General features: G+C 45.7%; 1 gene segment (V, D, J or C); it reads left to right on the forward strand.

Annotated features, from left to right (window-relative positions):
- The first annotated feature begins 2,681 nt into the window (after positions 1–2,681).
- Positions 2,682–3,369, forward strand: LOC105885983 (immunoglobulin heavy variable 1-2-like). The segment is given in 2 exon segments: positions 2,682–2,774; positions 2,858–3,369. Coding segments are annotated over 2 exon segments (363 nt in total).
- The last annotated feature ends 17,364 nt before the right edge of the window (positions 3,370–20,733 follow it).

The following is a 20,733-nucleotide window of genomic DNA, read 5'->3' on the forward strand; positions in this document are numbered from 1 at the left end:
ACCCTTCCCTTCCCAGTGCTTCCCCATCCTACCAGCATGAGAGTGGTTGGAAGCTCCGTGTGTGATGACAGAGTCTATCTGAGCAGGAAAACTTAGGGAAACCCAGTCACACAGGGGGATAAAACCAATGTCACTAGATGAACCTGGACCCTGTAACAGCTACACACTCAGCACACCTCCCCTCATCCTCCTCAGAGTCACTTCTTTCTCAGCCTTTGTTTTATTTGTAAATTTTCTCTTCTCCTCATGGTAATATTCAACATATGCTTGTGAATCACTTGGGTTCTTCAAGGATCAGATCCAGGGGGACTCAGGTCTCTCCTGGAACGAGCTGGGTTTGGGTAATTTCAGGGGTGACTAAGAAGCGCCTCTGTCCCTCTGTCAGATGCAGGGCCTGTGGGCCACTGGGCAGGAGGTCAGGAAGGAGAGATAACCAGCAGGCTGTCACATGAGGATGGACAATGCCACCTTCCTTTTGGTGAGGAGGGACTGCAGTGGAAGTCTAGCCTCCCTCACAGGGCAGAAACAACACTCACCAGGCTGCTGCCCCGCCCAGAAGCTGACCCAGCTGAGCAGCACCTGAGCTGGCTCACAACTCCTCTTCTCAATTATCAGGACCTAACTTCCCTCAATTGTGGCTTCTCATGGGACCCCCCAGTCCCTTGCTCACAGCCCTGCTAGTCTCCATAGTGTCCTGAGCAGCAGTTAACTGAGGATACCCAGCATCCCTGCATTTACATGGCCTCTGTGGCTAGCACAAGTGAGTTCCTGGGCACAGCTTCTGTTTGGGGCCAGACACAGCCCACTCCTCTGGGTAGGACACACTGGGAAGTCACATGGCATAGGACCTTGCTATGGGATGGAGTATCTGGGACCTTGGTGAAATTATCTGAGTCCTCCTCAGGCCACCTGCTCAGCCCAGGGGAGACACATGGGCCCATGGGCAGCATCCTCTGAAGCCTGGCAGACGTGTCTCCTCAATTGTGCTTTTGAAGTGCACCTCTTATGTTCCTGAGACTCGAGAAGTGAAAACACTAGTCAGTCACCCTGTGGAGTCCACCCGCCCAGATGGGAGAGTAACAAGATATCACAATAGGTGCCCAATGGGAGAAAGGGTGGATGGGGCCGCTCTCAGACCATGGTTCTCAGGGACTCTGACCCACCCACCTGTCCCTCCCAGGTACCATGTTCCAATACCAGCTCCTACTTCTGATCCTCAAGAACACCTTGTCCAGGTCTCCAGGACCCAGCCCTCGCACTCCTGGCTGTGTCTCTGAGAGGGGGACCTGCTGTGCTGCAGGGCCAGTGCGGTCCTCCCCACAGTCCAGACACCTCCGCGATGGCTCCACTAACTGCACATGACTTGGCCAGGTGTGAACTGCGGTGCCAAACTTGAACCCTACTCAGGGTCATCTGCAGGGTCCCCCTTGCTGGGAGAACAGACAAACTCACAGTGTGGGCAGGTCCCTTTCTCCAGTTATGAGGTTTTTGCTGTTGTCTGTCTGACAAGGGCACATACCCAGGCCCAGGGTCAGTGTGCCACATGCAGGGAAGAAGGGAAGTGTCCCTCCCATAGCTGTGAACTCTTGCCACAGTGTGTGTGTGTGTGTGTGTGTGTGTGTGTGTGTGTGTGTGTGTGTATGAGTGTGCTGCAGGATTAGCAGTGTGGTGGGTTCTGGGCCATCACCATTAGGTGTGTGTTAACATGTTCTCTGATATGACATTTAACCAGGGGAACTTAAATGAGATATGAGCGCCTCCAAAGCCCCTGAGGGTTTTGGACCCCTGTGTGTGTGACCGTACTAGGGCATGTGGACCTCTAGGGAAGGGGCTCCCTGATGGTTTCATAGAATCTTTGCTGGGGGCCTCCCTGCAGTTCCCTGGGTTTAGAAAGGCCAGTTCATGGTTTACAGTGAAAAGCACATACTGTCTGTGAAGGAGCATGTGATCCAGGGCACAACCAGGTCACATTGGGCTGGGGCACAGGGAGGAAGATGTTCCGAGAGCCCAGAGGGAACCTCCCCTGCAGGTAGGGCTTGGCTTCAGGGGACGTGCAGGAACACCAGCACAGGCTGCCGCCCAGCAGGAGATGCACAGGAGGCTGGGATGGGGTTGCTCTAGGGGACTGGGTATTCCTTTTGTGAAAATGTGTAATAATAATTTTATATGATATGTTGACATTTGTATGAATATCCTACTCAGCTGTGAGTGTTGATGTAACACAGTACTTTAATGAAAGCCACATTTACAAAGGGTCTCTAGCCCTCCTACATGTGTTAAGAGTAAGCAGCTGGAGGCAAGGGAAGCTTTTTACATATAACTGGGTAGAATATTTCAAGAATTTCACTGATCCAAAGAAAAAGATATTCCTGTGTCAAAGCCCCTAGATGGTGCCGGATCTGTCCATGCAATTCACATGTGGGTTCACAGTGAATAACCTGTATTTGGGGCTTGTTTTTCAGTGGGAGGACCTCTGTGCACATACAGTTCAAGGGGGTTGCAGGAACGCCTGTCCTCAGCATCTCCCTGATGTTGTATGGCCCACATATCCTCATGTTTCTCTTTCTTATACTGGGGCAGGTCTAGGGCTATGAAATGCCCTGCCTCATGAATATGCAAACTACCCGAGGTCTGCTGAGCTAAATACAGCTATGCCTGTGTCCTGAGAGCATCACCCCACAGCCACGTCCCCCCACTGGAGAAGGCCCTGAGAGCTCAGCTCCTCACCATGGACTGGACCTGGAGGATCCTCTTCCTGGTGGCAGCAGCTACATGTGAGGGATTCCCCAGTCCCAGGGTGAGGAAGGGACTGGAGCCAGCCAAGGTGGGTTTACCCACTCCTGTCTTCCCTGCACAGGTGCCCACTCCGAGGTCCAGCTGGTGCAGTCTGGGGCTGAGGTGAAGCCACCTGGGGCCTCCGTGAAGGTGTCCTGCAAGGCTTCCGGATACACCTTCACCAGCTACTATATGGACTGGGTGAGACAGGCCCCTGGACAAGGGCTGGAGTGGATGGGACGAATCAACCCTAGCAGTGGAGGAACAAGCTATGCACAGAAGTTCCAGGGCCAAGTCACCATGACCAGGGACACGTCCACGAGCACAGCCTACATGGAGCTGAGCAGTCTGAGACCCGAGGACACGGCTGTGTATTACTGTGCGAGAGACACAGTGTGACAACCCACATACTGAGGGGGTCAGAAACCCTGAGGGAGATGCAGCTGTGCTGCAGAGGAGAAAATGATGAGGATTGTTAGGTTTAAATTTTTTACAATATCGGTTAATTGGTTGAGGAAAATGAATATTTGACACATGTATACATTCTAATTATATTGTAAAGGTTTCATTCGGTTGTCACTGTATCAACAGAATTTAGAGAATGACAGAAGACTCCAGTTAATAAAGCTAGTACAAGCATTTCTACTGAGTTATTATTGTGAACATAAGTTTTAATATCAGTTGGATAAATAAACTGAAGTAAGAATCCTCAGGTACATGGTACATGCCTTTTTATACATAATAAATGGCCAAAATGTCTCCCAAAATGTCTTTCTTAATTACTTTAAATGAAATTTATTTTATGGTAGTTTTAAGTTCATGGTAACTTTGAGAGAAGGTACAAAGTTCTCATTTACACCTGGCCTGCACAGCCACCAACTTCCCCACTGTCAACATACTGCAACAGATTCATAAATAGATTTTAATGGAGGTACATTGACACATCATAATTACACCAAATCTACAGTTTACATTTGGTTTCACCCTTGGTGTTGTCCCTTCTGTGGATTCTGACTAATTTATACTGATATATATTTGTTATTCTGCTGCTGTAATTTTTCAACTCATCTGTGTAAATTCCAATAAAGGCAAACAATGGTGCCTAGGAAAAGAGGTCGCTCTAGGGAGGGTAGAAGAGGTTCAGCAGCTCAGGAAGCTGAGGCTGCCATGCTGAAGACATGCAGTGCATCCTACACAGCATGCTGTGCTGGCCTGTGCCCTCCTCAGAGGTGAAGGACCCTTTCGTGTCCTCTGCAGAGCAGAGAGAGCCCAGGAGCCATCACTGCCTACTACCCTACTGCGTTGTTGTCCCCTCAGGGGAGGCACTCATGACTGCCTGCCCCATCCTAGGCCACGCTGAGAAGGGCAGGGCAACAACTCTCTCCCCCAGCAAAGTGGCATCAGGGGATTGATGGCAGGAAGGTATTGAGATTAGGAATTATGAGACAGTTGAGTGACGACAATTCGGTTGACTGCTCTGAGGTTTTGAGCACATTGAAGTGTAGGTGTGAGACCTTCCTTTGCTTTTGGCTTTAAGTAATTTCAGGCAGCTGGAGAGTGGGTTGCTTTCATCACTTAAAGTATATTGGAACTTTAATAAGTTTTATCCAAACTTTTATATCATGTCTATAGATATTTTAGCTTATTGAATAGAAAATATATTATATAAAGATATTTTCTGGGTTTATTCATAAAATATGATAGAAAAGTCAATGGTATAAACCAGATAGACACATTTGATTAAGAATACAGAAATATCTGCTGTGAATGTAACATTATAATCACTTTGGTAAAGTCTCTTTAACTTGAAAGTGCATCATTTAAAAGTAGCAAGGAATATTATTCGTCTTAGCCTCATGTATAACAATGAATAGCTGAGCGTTGGGAAAAATCTCCCCGTCCTAAGGTGTTGCCTCCAAGGTTCAGCTGCAGGAGTTGGGCTCAGGGCTGATGAAGCCATCACACGGACTCTCCCTCATCTGTGTCATCTCTGGAGTTTTCACCACAGCTGTGGTTACCGCTAGAGCTGTACCTGCCAGCCCTGAGAAAAGGGATGAGACTGGATCAGGAGCATATGTTATGAAAGGAGCACAAATTACAATGTGTCCCTCAAGAGCTCATTTGCCATGTGCCAGTCAATGTGCCAAACTGGTTGTTCCTGCAGCTGAGCTCTGTGAGCACAAAGGACAAACCAGGATTCACTGTGGGAGACATAATGAGAGGACATCAGTGAGCCCAGTCACAGAGCTCCCTGCAAGGACTCTTGTGGCTGCCAGGGGGCGACCAGAACCCACTGAGCACAGAGCCAGCCCAGGGCAGGTGCATGTGGAGAGTAAGGGCTGGTTTCCTGTTTGGATTGTGGCTTCCTCTGCATAAAACGGTCTCCTCTGGGAAACTTCTCTGAAATCATGATTCTGTGATTACCTCTGCAGTCTAAGTATTAGAAGCCTTGGTTTAATAAGAGAGAATCATTCTCAGCTGCACAGAGGACAGATCATGGCTACAGTTCTCTCCTAACCCTAATTGTAAATTAATTGTCAACACTGCTGAATAGTCCATAACTCTATGAACATGCTCTGTTGGACTCAGCAGTGCAGCACAGCGTACAGCAGGGTAAGGTGCCTGGGGGACATACGGGGCAGAGGGATTCAGCATCCCAAGCAAGGGAAGGATGGCCCTGTGGGTTCAGTGTCACAGCACCAGGCTCACGGCACTGACTGCAGTTGGCACCAGGTGAATGCAAAGACACCCCATCACCACTTTGAGTGATCTTGAGTCTGATAAGGCTACACTCACACCTGGTGAATACAGAAACTTTCTTGCCTCCACTGTTTCAGTACCAGGTGGAAGCAGGACGGGCCTCTCAAAAGGGGGCAGAATGGCTTGATAGAGCAGGAAAGGAGAAGTGCTCAGTGTTTTCATAATGCACCAGTGGTGGGGGCCGAGTGTGGGTTTCCTCTCACAGGAAGGAACTCGTGAGGTTGGAGCTTCCCCCTGGGATCATGAGGGAGAACCAATGGTTATTTACTGTACCTCCACTGCAGGGAAAAGGAGAAGGGAGATGAACCTTCAGTGGTAAGTTGTCAAACATCAAAAAGTCTATCTATTCTATTGAATAATTATATTCAATAAAGTGGACACACTGTTAAAGGTCCAGTAGGTGTTGGCAACAAGTGAGTCTATAGAATATGAAAATGTAACTGATGATAGCAACAGTAGTGATGATGACACACTGCACAGGAATTTTAGTCCGATATTGTGGATGGAATCTGTCCAATGTGTAAGACCATCAGCTTCTTCTGAAAGTCTTAGGGCAGCTGTCTCCATCCACAACTCAAAGAATCCAAGGATTCATGACCACCCTCATTTCCACAGTCTACACTGGACGAGCTTCCCAGTGTGTATGACTCTGAGTTGATTGTGTCGTTGTGACACATGAATCCAAGGGTTGAGCCACTGGAGGTTCACTGCCATACTTGCTCAAAGTACCATTAAGATTGGTTCCTGTGTGGATAAAGAGTTGGTTCACACCCTCTTTGGTGGTCTTTACAACAGACACAAGGCAGTGTCTGGCAGTCTTAGGAAGAAAGTAAATGAAATGAAAATGAAAAAGTAAATGATAATAGATGTAGAGAAATTTCAGCCTCGATCTGTGGACCACAGGAATAAGTTTAATACCTTAATTACTTTTAGCATTTTGCCATGCATGCAATAGGGGAAAGGCTAGTGTTGTCACTGAGGGAATGGACTATAATGCCATAAGTGCTGACGTTTGACCAAGGGAATTCTAGATGGCCTTTATGTTTTTTTAATTTTAAATCAAGGATGCCATTTTTCCTCATTTCCATAAGAGTTGATAGGATTGACAATATGTTGCATGATTCCTGGTAACATGTCGCACAGTTACTATTGTGGATAGATATAATGTACATGCCTCCCACTTTTGATATTAAAGTTGGTTTCCTACATACTGGACAGAAAGTCCAGAATCTTTTGTATCCACTGAGAGAACATAGCCTTTTGCCATGAAATCACTTTAATACCTCAAGTATCTCTACAGACAATAAGTAAAACATATTAAATAGCATGGAGGAATCCCCATCAAGGGGGACCTGGATACTGGTTTTATACTGGTCATGTCTCACCTTTTTTGGTTTTCTCAGGGTTTTGTTGTTGAGTGGTTAAAAAATGACCAAGAAATAACATCAGCTTCCTTTTAGGATATTTCCTCACAAGTGTTGATTTAAGATGTTAACAAACTTGCATGCTCCACATAGAGCAGTTTAATAGTTAAATGTAATTAATATTCATATATTATACACTATCACATAATTCTCAGCTGTTCTGAGAACACAGATCACTTGAATAAAACAGATACTGGAAAAGGTCAATTTTTAAAAATGTAAAACTAGGCACTAAACATTGCTATGTTTAAACTACTAGTTTCAGTCCCTCTGGAGAATATCATTTGCAGGTTTAGATAAGATAATTTGCTGTGATAAGACAGCCTGTATTGAATAATGATTTACTACAGTATTTTCCTTAGTTTCCATGTTATCTCTTTTTGCATGGACTTCAATCTTAATATTAAGTCTCTGGAAAGTATAAGTGCATCCAAAAGTTCAAAAGTTTGTTCTTTCCCACCTACAGTGTATAAGTGGTTCTTTTTTTTTTTCTTTTGTCCCCTCTAAATTATTATATGTGGCTGTTTTCCCAGAATCTAAAGACAACTGACTGTAACTGATTAAATAACTGAATAACTGAATAAATAACTGACTAATGGCTACAACTTGATGAAACACGAATTCTGGATGTTGGGATCTCCAGATTTCAGTAATTTGAAAGTTTCTTTCTCTCTTTTTTTTTTCCCATCAATTTTCACATTGACACATCCAGAAAGCCAACTTCATTCTTGTGTTGACACACGATGTACGAACAAAAAGAAAATATAAAAAATGAGCCTTAGTTTGTCAGCAGTCAGGTATAAGAAAAAAAAAGTTTAAAAACATTTATCATTCTGCTTCAAAATATTAGTAAAATTAGTGACAAAAACAGATGAGGGGATCTAAATCAAGATGGCGGACGAGAAACACCACCAGACAGAGTGTCTCTGCTGAAAATACAGATTCTAGCAGAAATTAAAAGAAAGAAGCAAGAAGACAAGCATACATCGGATGAAGGTCGGAAGGAGGGGAACCTGAGACCATGGGAGACTCCATGTGAGGAGGTTGTGGAGGAGAACTGGAATCAGAGACCTCCGGAGCACCCTGGAGACCAGTGGCAAGGGTAGGTAGAGCAATTAACTCTCTCCTCCCTTGTATCTTGGACTGCTGGTGGGCACCCCAGCGGGTGGAAAGATCTGTGGACACCAGCCCAGAGATGGCCACTGCCAGTGAGCGGTAAGCCTGTAGCAGACATGGCACCAGGCTCCCAAATCCCACAGAGCATTTCCCTGTGCACAGACCCGAGCAGCCTGGCAGGCACCATATTGCCTCATTCTCCCCTCCCCTGACACTTTCCGCAGCTGCCAAGAGAGACAGTATAGCCACCAGCTGGAGGCACCTCCAGGGAATGGGACCTTCTCGTTTGGGGCCCGACAGCTGACTGAGGGAAACTCAGGCGGTGAGCTCCCAACCCGCCAGCCGTCCCAGGAGCTGCTGGCCTAGTGATACCAGGAAAACAGGGAAGACCCTGAGGCTGAGAGACATAGATTCAGCTTGGGCTCCCCATGAGTGAATTGGGACCTGCACTCCTCTCTGGTGGGGATATAGTTTGAACTCTGGGGCCCAGAGGTCAGACATGCAGACCAGATCCCGTGCACCCAAGTCTTGCATTGCCCGGGGCACAGAAGGGATATACGTGAACAGCCTACTGAGGTGTATGTGCCTTCACAGGCACATCAGCATCCTAGAGGGCAACCCTCCTCCCAAAAGGAGGCCGTGCACTCAGCCCAGGTGGTGTTCCTGTGCAGGGAACCTCCTGGCCAGCATCACAGCCAGGGGAGGCCTGGTGGTGTGTGGTCTGGCCTGCTGGCAGAGACCCAGGAGTAGCCTCAGAGTTGGGGAGGGTGGAAAGAAGTGAGGCCTGCTCCAGACTTCGGGTCTCAGACAGCCCCACCCCAACACACAGACTCTCTGACTAAGCGGGGCCATTCCAGCCCCTCCTTGGCAGCTTTTTCTGGAAGCAGAAAACAGAGCTTTGACCCCTGCTAACAGCATTGGTGGTGCCTGAGGGCAGGCTTACCCAATCTAGCTCCGCCCAGACTATCTCCTAGACCAGCCCTAACTGAGAGGCAGAAAAGGACACTTGTAAGTCCCAGGGCCCCACCAACTACCTGAGGCACTAGAGTGCCTCTCCAGAGGAACAAGAGCTGGTCACAGGTCACAAAAAAAAAACAACACCAAAGCTGGTTTCTCCAACCATGTGCCACCTACTGACAAGGAGGACACCCTGCACACCCTCTTCATGGCACCTACTGACTCATTATACAGGGAGTAATTGAATCTCACTCACAGACACCACCTACCGGCTCAGAAACTAAACAAGACGTGTGAATACCAAAATAAAAACCTAAAGGAAAGAAGCAACAACTGATCGACATGGGAAAAAATCAGCAAAGGAACTCTGGAAATATGAAGAACCAAATGGAAAACACCCCCCAAAAGAGGAGCACCAGCCCCTTAGAAACAGACACTAACCAAAATCAGGCAACCAAAATGACAGAAGAGGAATTTTGAATGTGGATCATCATAAAATTCAACAACCTGCAAGAACAACTCAATAGGCAACACAAAGAAACCACAAAAAGCCTCCAGGACCTGGAGAAAAAGTTTACTAAAGAAATCAATACAATGAAGAAAATTTAACCAAACTCCTGGAAATGAAGAATCAATTCAGGGAACTACAAAATTCAGTGGAAAGCCTCAAGAAAAGGGTAGATCAAACAGAAGAAATAATCTCAGAGACTGAAGATAACACCCTCCAATTAAGTAAATCAGTCACAGATATTGAGCAGAGAAACAAGAGAAAAGAGCAAAGCCTACAAGAGCTGTGGGATTATGTGAAGAAACCTAATGTGAGGGTCATAGGGTTACCAGAAGGGGAAGAAGACAACACTCAAGGGTTGGACAAGCTATTTGAAGATATAATAGAGGAAATTTTCCCAGGCCTTGCTAAAAATCTCGACACATAAGTTCAAGAAGCTCAGAGGACCCCTGGGAGATTCAATGCAAACAGAAAGACATCATGACATGCAGGCATCAGACTAACCAAAATATCAACTAAAGAGGCCCTTCTAAGAGCTGTAAGACGAAAGAAGCAAGTAACATATAAGGGAAAGCCAATTCGAATAACACCAGACTTCTCTAATGAGACTTTACAAGCATGGAGAGGCTGGGTTTCCATTCTCAATCTTCTGAAACAAAACAATGCCCAGCCTAGAATCTTATTCCCTGCAATACTAAGTTTTGTATATGAAGGAGAAATCAAGACATTCTCAGATAAGCAAGGACAGGGAATTCACCAAGACAAGACCAGCCCTTCAAGAAGTACTCAAAACAGTTCTACCCACGGAGCAGCACAATAACACTCATGAATGTAAATCTACTCAAAGCTAAAGATCAAAGGCCAGACACTATGATGGCTCAAGAGGGAAAACTAAGGAACAAAGTTCAACCCAACATAATGAACAGAAATCTTCCCCACCTATCAGTTATCTTCAAAAATATCAATGGCTTGAACTCCCCACTCAAGAGACATAGGCTGGCCAAATGGATAAAAAAAAAAAAAAAAAAAAAAAAAAAAGCCAAGTATCTGCTGCCTTCAGGAAACACATCTAACCTGCAAGGACATTGGCCTAGGCAAAGAATTTTTGAAGAAGACCCCACAGGCAATCACAACAGCAACAAAAATAAACAAATGGGACCTAATGAAATTAAAAAGCTTCTGCACATCCAAAGAACCTGTCAAGAGAGCAAACAGACAACCCACAGAATGGGAGAAAATGTTTGCAAGCTACACATCTGATAAAGGGCTCATAACAAGAATCTATTTAGAACTCAGGAAAATCAGCAAGAAAAAAATCAAACAACCCTATCAAAAAAATGGGCAAAGTACATGAATAGAAACTTCTCAAAAAAAGAAAGAATAATGGCCAACAAACATATGAAAAAATGTTCAACATCTCTAATCATCAGGGAAATGCAAATCAAAACCACAATGAGATATCACTTAACTCCAGTGAGAATGGCCTTTATCAAAAAGTCCCCAAACAACAAATGCTGGTGTGGATGCGGAGAGAGAGGAACACTCCGACACTGCTGGTGTGACTGCAAACTAGTTCAACCTCTGTGGAAAGCAATATGGAGATACCTCAAAGCGATACAAGTAGATCTACCATTTGATCCAGCAATTCCACTACTGGGCATCTACCCAAAAGATCAAAAGTCACTTTATGAAAAAGACACCTTCATTCAAATGTTTATAGCTGCACAATTCACAATTGCAAAGCTATGGAAACAACCCAAGTGCCCATCAATTCATGAGTGGATTAATAAAATATTGTAATATCTGGCCTTTAATCTTTGGGTTTTGGCTGTTTTTATATTAGTGGGTTATTATTACGATATTCCATGCATAACACTGTTTTGAGTACTTCTTTTAGGGCTGGTCTTGACTTGGTGAATTCTCTGAGACTTTGCTTGTCTGAGAATGTCTTTATTTCTCCTTCATATATGAAGCTTAGTTTTGCAGGGAATAAGATTCTAGGATGGGCATTGTTTTGTTTCAAAAGAGTGAGAATGGGGCCCCAGTCTCTCCTTGCTTGTAAAATCTCATTAGAAGGCCGGGCGCTGTGGCTCACGCCTGTAATCCTAGCTCTTGGGAGGCCGAGGCGGGCGGATTGCTCAAGGTCAGGAGTTCAAAACCAGCCTGAGCAAGAGCGAGACCCCGTCTCTACTATAAATAGAAAGAAATTAATTGGTATATAAAAAATTAGCCAGGCATGGTGGCGCATGCCTGTAGTCCCAGCTACTCGGGAGGCTGAGGCAGAAGGATCACTCAAGCCCAGGAGTTTGAGGTTGCTGTGAGCTAGGCTGATGCCACGGCACTCACTCTAGCCTGGACAACAAAGTGAGACTCTGTCTCAAAAAAAAAAAAACAACAAAAAAAATCTCATTAGAGAACTCTGGTGTTATTCAAATTGGCTTTCCTTTATATGTTACTTGCTTCTTTTGTCTTACAGCTCTTAGAAGGGCCTCTTTAGTTGATATTTTGGTCAGTCTGATGACTTTGGTCACTTGTGACATCTTCCTGTTTGCATTGAATCTCCCAGGGGTCCTCTGAGCTTCTTGAACTTATGTGTCGAGATTTTGAGCAAGGCCTGGGAAATTTTCCTCTATTATATCTTCAAATAGCTTGTCCAACCCTTGAGTGTTGTCTTCTTTCCCTTCTGGTAACCCTATGTCCCTCACATTAGGTTTCTTCACATAATCCCACATCTCCTGTAGGCTTTGCTCTTTTCTCTTGTTTCTCTGCTCTATCTCTGTGACTGTTTTATTTAGTTGGAGGGTGTTATCTTCAATCTCTCAGATTATTTCTTCTGTTTGATCTACCCTTTTCTTGAGACTTTCCACTGTATTTTGTAGTTCCCCGAATTGATTCTGTATTTCCAGGAGTTTGGTTAAACTTTTCTTCATTGTGTCTATTTCTTTAGTGAACATTTGTTCTAGGTCCTGGAGGCTTTTTGTGGTTTCTTTGTGTTGGTTATTGAGTTGTTCTTGCAGGTTGGTGAGTGTTCTTATGATCTACATATGAAATTCCTCTTCTGTTATTTTGGTTGCCTGATTTTCGTTGGTGCCTCCTTCTAGGGTGCTGGGGCTCCTCTTTTGGGGGGGGGTGTTTTCCATTTGGTTCTTCATATTTCCTGAGTTTTTTCTCTGATTATTCCCATGTCGATCAGTTGTTGTTTCTTTTCTTTAGGTTTTTGTTTGGGTATTCACACGTCTTGTTTAGTTTCTGAGCCAGTGGGTGTCCTCAAAAGGGTGTGCAGGATGCCGTCCCTGTCAGTAGGTGACGCTTGCTTGGAGGAACATGCTAATCTGTTGTTTTTATGTCCTCTTATCAGCTCTTGTTCCTGTAGAGAGAACTCTAGTGCCTCAGGTGGTGGGTGTGGCCCTGGGACTTCCAGGTGTGTGCTTTTCTCCTCTTCAGTGAGGGCTAGAATAGGAGAGAGTCTGGGCGGAGCTGGGTTGGGTAAGCCTGCCCTCAGGCACCACCAATGTCCTTAGCAGGGGTCAAAGTTCTGTTCTCTGCTTCCAGACCAAGATGACAGGGAGGGGCTGGAATGGCCAGGCTCAGTCAGAGAGTCTCCATGCGGGGGTGGGGCTGTCTGAGACCCGAATTCTGGAGCGGTCCTGGCTTCTTTCCACCATCCCCAACTCCATGGCTACTCCTGGGTCTCTGCCAGCAGGCCAGACCACACACCACCAGGCCTCCCCTGGCTGTGCTGCCAGCGGGGAGGTTCCCTGTGTAGGCACGCCACCTGGGCTGGGCTCAGGTATATCCCTTCTGTGCACCGGGCAATGGGAGGCCTCAGTGCATGGGATGTTATCTGCAGGTCTGATCTCTGGGACCCAGAGTTCAAACTATATCCCCACCAGGGAGAGCAGTGCCAGTCCCAATTCACCCACCGTGGGCCCACGCTGGGTCTATGTCTCTCAACCTCAGGGTTTGCCCTGTTCTCCTTGGATCACCGCGCCAGCAGCACCTGGGAGGGCTGGCGGGTAGAGAGCTCACAATCTGAGTTCCCCTTAGTCAACTGTAGGGCCCCAAAAGGGAAGGTCCCGTTCCCTGTAGGTGCCTTCAGCTGGTGGCTATATTATCTGTCTCTCTGGGCAGCCACGGGTAGGGTCGGGAGAGGGGAGCAGAAGGCAATATGGCACCTGCCGCGCTGCTCGGGTCTGTGCACAGGGAGGTGCCCTGAAGGAGTTGGGAGCCTGTTGATGCATACACTACTGGCCTACTGCTCACTGGCAGCACTCGTCACTGAGCTGGTGTCCGCAGGTCTCTCCCCTCGCTGGGGAGCCCACCAGCAGTCCAGGATGCAGGGGAGGGGAAACAGCCGTCCACCTACACTTCCTGCTGGTCTCCCGGCTGCTCTGGGCTTCCCAGCTTCCAGTTCTCCTCCGTGACCTCCTCCTGTGGAGTCTCCCATAGTCTCAGGTACTCCTCCTTCCGACCCTCATCCGATGTAGGCTCATCTTCTTGCTTCTTTTTTCTAATTTCTGCTAGAATCTGTCTTTTCTGCAGAGACACTCTGTCTGGTGGTGTTTCTCATCCACTATCTTCTCTTCTCCAAGCAGCAGTTTGTTGTTTTCAAAGTTGTTCTAAGAATAAAATAAAAAATGTGTTTCTCACAGTGTACATCTTCAAGATGAGTAACGAATTTATATGTAAGACCCAGGAAATGCAAGTCTTATATGTCGATCAACATCTTAACAGAAAAACAAACAAACAAACAAAAACTGCGAATGTGTTCATTGGAATACTACATCTTATTAACATCTATGAATGTTTGATACACACTACAGCACGGCTATGATTGATGGTCTTTACGCTGAGTTAATAAGAGTACAGACTACATTATTCCATTTTTATGTATTCTAGAACATAAAAACTAAAGTAGTTTAAACAAGATCAACATCTGCCTCAGGGAATCATAGAAGAGGGTTAGTGGAAAGAAAGGAAGACAGAAGAAGAGATGGAAACATTACCAAGAACTGATTTTCTCACTGTATTCATAATGATTGTGGATGTATCAATGTTTGTCAATTGCACACTTTAAATATATGAAGCTTTCCCCATGTCAATTATACCGCATTAAACTTATTTCAGATAAACTATAAAAATATTATTGGCAAGAAATCTTACAAAGAAAATATGTTACATGTCCAAGTACCCTGAAAATTCTACAGCATCAAGCCTAGGCCTCTGCATATGTTGGAGTAAAGTCTAGGTGTGGAAAATCACACATGTTCTCATTACAGAGTTCTTGAAACCTCACTAGGCATGTTCAGCTCTGTGCAGTAGTTGGATTATGGGTCAGGTGTGTCTAGTGCTGATCAGCACAGGCTCAGATACCAGAACTCACTCTTACCAGACACAAGCTCCTGACATAGGCCTTCGATGTTCTGCGCTGACTCTCACATTTGTAACATGGAACAAACATGCACAGTCACAACACAGGATCCATGTCCATGTGCCAATAGGAAATATGATGATGTATGCTAAGTATTGATCACATTACAATCTCATAAGAAGAATTTATATTGTATCAATTGTTAACCTTGTCATACACCTCCCCCCAGACACTCACTTGTGATCTAGACCCTGAACTATCCTCAAGTGTCCCACCCAGCGCTTTCTATATGGCAGGGGAAATGCAAATAGGGCCCTCTCTCTGCTGATGAAAACCAGCCCAGCCCTCACCCTGCAGCTCTGGGAGAGGAGCCCCAGCCCCGGCATTCCCAGGTGTCCCCATTTGATTATTAGGACTGAACACAGAGACTCACCATGGAGACTGGGCTGAGTTGGGTTTTCCTTATTGCTCTGTTACAAGGTAATTCATGGAGAACTAGAGACACTGGATGTGTGAGTGGATGTGAGTGAAAGAAACAGTAGGTGTGTGACAGGCAATTTCTTACGAGGATGTGTCTGTGTTTGCAGGTGTCCAGTGTGAGGTGCAGCCGGTGGAGTCTGGGGGAGGCTTTTTCCTGCCTAAGGGGTCCCTGAGACTCTCCTGTGCAGCCTCTGGATTCACCTTCAGTGACTACTACATGAATTGGGTCCGCCAGGCTCCAGGAAAGGGGCTGGAGAGGGTTGATTTTATTAGAAACAAGGCTAATGGTGGCACAACAGAATATGCCACATCTGTGAAAGGTAGATTCACCATTTCATAAGATGATTCCAAAAGTGCTGTCTCTCTGCAAATGAACAGTCTGAGAACCAAGCCTTATACTACTGTGTGAGAGACACAGTGAGGGGACATCAGCATAGCCCAGACACAAACCTCCTGCGATTATGTGCGAGGGCCACCAGGGGGCGTGTGGGCACAAGGAGCAGAGTCAGCCTAGGGCAGGTGCAGGGGATTATAATTGTTCGTTTGCTGTCAGAATTTTTGGATTCTGCTCTAGAAATTACATCCTGGGACCTTCTTTTGTGTCTCTGCACTCGTTACTGTAGTGTCTGAATTAGAAACGTCTTGTTGTAGTGAATGAACACATTCTCACCTGCCCACAAGGCAGAAGGTCACTCACATGGGCAGAAATCACCCTGCCATGATCACCTGGATCAGAGTCCCGAGGAAGCCCATGGGAATCTGCTGAGTGTTTTCCAGCCAAGCTCAGGGCAAAGACCTCAGCGGGACTCCCTGACTAGGACATCTCCCTGGTTAGGGCAGGTGGGAAGGGCAGGGGGATGAGTATACACACACTTAATAGAAGCTGTGTGCACTGTGCGAGGGGTAGACACTCTTGAAGCTCTGACTTGGCTGGGGCAAAAGCAATACACTTAACAACATACTTAACCCAAACACTTGCACCCCTTTAATATGCTGAAATGCTACAAAAAGAAGAGATCCATAAAATTCCTATTTTTACTTGGATCAGAAACACAGACCTGGTCCACACATCCCAGGGCTGCTCCGTGTCCAGGAAACTTTATTTCTAACAGATGTGGAGCTAAGGACACCAGACATGCATGGTGTCCATGTCAGGAGTTGCCTGCAGATCCCAAAGCCACCCATGGGTCCTGCTGGTCACTGACACAGGATGGCCAGTGGTCACTGTCTCAGAGCTGCCAATGTGTGTGCTGCACCTGGTGTGACCAGGATGGGTTGACACACCTGCTCAGCATCACAGACAGTGATGGGACCATAAACAATTGAGAAGGTCTCCACATAATTCAGTTCATTAGGCCTGCCTTATAATGCCAAAAGGAGGCTTTTTAGCTGAAATCCTCCATTGATTAATAACATAAAGCTTACGAAAGAGCACAAAACATAATTGCATAATTAACATAGAGACAGATGAAGAGTACTCTATAATTATTATATTGGTGTGTCAAAGCAATTTTATTTCTCATATAAGAGCTAAAATACAAAATTACTAATAATAACTATCTTACAAAAATATGTGAATTCTAACATCATAAATATAAAATGTAATGGCTGTGTGTAAAAGTGTAAAATTTTTGGTATGCAATGATAATTCAGTTGTTAACTATTGAAAATAGACACTTTTAAGTGTGAGGTGTTTTATGTAAGCCTCATGGTAAGAGCAAATGGAAAATCTATACAAGACATGAAAGAAAAATAGAAAGTATTCAAAGCATACTGCTACAGAAAACCATCAAACCATAAAGAAGTCAGCAAGAAAACTAGAAACCAACAATACATGTATAAAATGACCAGGAAATAGGACCAGAGGAGTAGTCACTACATATTGAACATACTAGGAATATAAATGGATTAAATTATCCAATGGAAAGAAAGATGACTGAAAGGTTAAACAAATAAATGAATTAAAATATCCAACTATTTTTCTGGTACAAGAGACATACCTAACTTTTAAGAACGCACATAGAAATTGAAGCTATAGAAAAATAAATTTCATGAAAATGAAAACCAAAATAGAGCAGGGGTAGTTATACGTACATGAAACACAGTAGACTTCAACACAAAAGTGGTAATTAGAGAAAAAGAAGAACCTTGCATAATTATAAGTTGTAAATTCATAAAAAAGGATATCGCTTTTGTAAATAAATGCCCCCTATAATCAGGTCACTGAAATATATAAAGCAATTTTGCAAAAATCTGAAAAGATGAAAAGACTGTTGTCATCCAACACATGAATGGATAAAGAAAAGTTTATATAAACAATCAAATACTAGTCAGTGGGGGGAAAAAGGGAAGAAAGAAGTAAAAGAAATGCTGTCATTTTATAACAACATGTGTGGAACTGAAAAACTCTGTGCAAAATTAAATCAGCCAGACCCAGAAATACAAAGGCTGCATGATTCAAATATGTTTTATACATGTGGAATTTCCAACAGTACAAGACATTAAAGCAAGGAGCAGAATGGCGGTTATCAGATGCCAGGGGTGAAAGGAATAGTGGGATGATGGGCAAAGGGTACAAAGCCTCAATTAGACACTATAATTTTTTGAGGTCTATGGCACCAAGCTGTCAATATAGCTAAAATAATTTATTTTACATCCCCAAATCATTAAGAGAATGATGAAAAATGTTCCGGACACAAGATACAGGTTCATTAGGTCGTGGACGTGTTGACTAGAGGGATCTGGTGATTCCACCTCCATTCCGCAGTCCCGCCTCAGTCTGTGCCCAGAACCACACGCAGGACAACTCGTGGATTCACATCAAGAAGAAACACCAAGAGGATGGGGATTCGCAGCTTCCTGGGGTGTGGGAGGCAGGCAGACCGGAAGTGACCCAGGTGGAGTGTTTCCTGGGGCAGTGATCTCCCCCCGGGTCAGGCTGGGGATGCTGCGTGGTGCTGTCAGGTGCGCAGCCTCCAGGTGCGCACACTCGGCGTCCAGATTCTTATCTCCCGTGTAGACACAGCCGGAGCTCCCCGTCCCAGCAGTCGGGCAGTGTCTCCAATTCTGTGGCCCACGCACGTGCCGCGGAGCCGCCCAGCCAGTGGCGAGGTCGGGATACACAGGTGACACAGCCTGGAGAGGAGCGTCAAGGACCGGTAGGACCCAGCCCCTGGTGTTTCTATGGCCCCGGCTCTGCCGCAGGTCCTGAGGCAAACCGGAGTGGGAACCGCAGCCCCAGCACGGAACCTCAGGACCCCTGCGGTCTGTCCCACAAGGCCGGGACTCCTGGACCCACGACTCAAGGGAGGAGCTATTTAGTGTCCCTCAGCGTACGTGGAGGTGACTCAGGCTCCTGAGGGTGTCCCTGTGGGAACAACCTCAGTGTGAGGGACAGGGTGGGGCTGGCCTGTCTCTGCCTGGGCGGGGGCGAGGCTGTGACAACAGAGTCTCTAACTCTCCTCCATCCCAGCAGCCAGGCACATGGCAGGAGCTGGTCCAGGGGCTGATGAGGCCCAGGGTCAGAGCCAGATTTCAGAGGAGGCGAGGTGAGATGCTCACACCTGCATAGACACGTCCCCAGGCACCCTCCCTGGCCTCGCAGGCCTATAAACTGTGGCTGCCCGGTGCTATCTGGTCCCCTCTCCATCACTCACATTTAAATATTGGACATTTGAAAGGGATAGGTAGATAAATAGAATAGTCACTTTGCATTCAGACAAAGCTGGGTACAGTCCAAAGTTTGTTGTTTTTCAGAGGAGCTTCACTGGACCAGCTAACTTGGGTAAGGGTCTCCTTACTTGAATAAGCTTCAAACCCAAGTATATTCAAGGGTTGCTATGGAGTTGGGTTAATTCATGCCAGTCAATCACGCAGTTTGTGATGGGGCGATGTCGATGTTTCTGCTTAGGTTGTTGAAATTACAGAAGCCCCCTTTTTGCCCTTTCCTTGGAAACAGCAGAGTGTCTGGAAAACAGCCTGGACCTCAGAACTCTCCTTGAGACAGAAATTTGATGAACACAAATAATGTCAGTGCTGCAGACACAGCTGGGGAAGCTGTTCAGCTACTGAATGCTGGCCCAGGAACTTGGTCTTTGTGAATGAACCTGCATATTCTACACGGTTCATGTCTTCTCATTGCCAATTATAATTTTTATTCAGTGAACATGTTTCCCCCTAATTTCTAGTGGAAAAACTTCATGACTTTTGACAGTAGAGGGGTATAATTAATAGTTTGCAGAAGAGATGTGGTTATCATTGTTAGAGGAAATTTCTGCTGCAGGAAGCAGGCTCCCTCTGACCAACCCCTGAAACCTGCTGTCAGAGTCCACATGTCAGTGAGTCCTGGCGTGTGGCTGTGATCTTATGAGTTAGTCCTGGTGCAGAGCACAGCTCCCTTCTGAGTAGCTGTGTGACCCTGAGGATGTGGCCTCACACCCATGAGCTTCACTCTGAAAGATGTACATTGGGGGTAAAAGTGATAATTTAACAAGTGTGCTATTTAGAATGATGTCAGTATTCTCATCTCCTCTAGTAGTGTCATTTCCTTTCCTAGGATCCACATAGGACCTGTGTGAGCCTCACCTCTGATGGCCCAGGGCACACCTGCTCTTGCCCTGCCCTGACATGTCACACCTGTGATGCTGGGGCAGGTCCTGCACCCTCAACACAGGGTCCTCACATACACTGACTGAGTCAGACCCTGTTGTCTCTGAAAGGCCCTTTCCTGCATATCATTTCATGAGCAGAGCTTTGATCACCCCCTTGTTCCACCTGGATATTCAAACATATTAGTAAAAGAAATTATTATAAATAAAGAAAAATCTACCACCCTGAATTTAAGTGATAGGACAATCCCCAGAAGTTATGGGGGCCAAAATACTAGCACAAATCTTGGTTCATGTTACAGCTGAAGATCTGGGGCGAGGTGCTATAGGACACTGGAGGGGAGAGGCAGGCCTAACGTGCAGATCACGGTGAGAGGTTGCTTACATGGTGGTCACTGGGTCCATGATTTGAACAGATGGGAAAGGTCTGTCCTCCCTTCAGCAGGTGTGTGTGTTGTGATATTGGAGTGACAATGATTTAAGTTACTGCTCAAGGAGAAGGAAATTGTGCATATGACCCTTTTGTGGATAGGTTGCAAGTGTGTGTTCATCTCCAGGGAAGAGATAATTATGTCTGCTGTGAAGATAAAGCAGATCTTGTGACATTTTTGGCTATTATTAATGTAACTGATGCTGCAGACTGGATCACGTTATAGTGCTCGGGGGAGGCCTAGTAGGAAAAAAAAAGTCATTATAGATATTTTTAGGTTATTAAATATGAAATGTTGAAATTAA

This window comes from Microcebus murinus, chromosome 6 (assembly GCF_040939455.1).
Source record: "Microcebus murinus isolate Inina chromosome 6, M.murinus_Inina_mat1.0, whole genome shotgun sequence".
NCBI lineage: Eukaryota > Metazoa > Chordata > Mammalia > Primates > Cheirogaleidae > Microcebus > Microcebus murinus.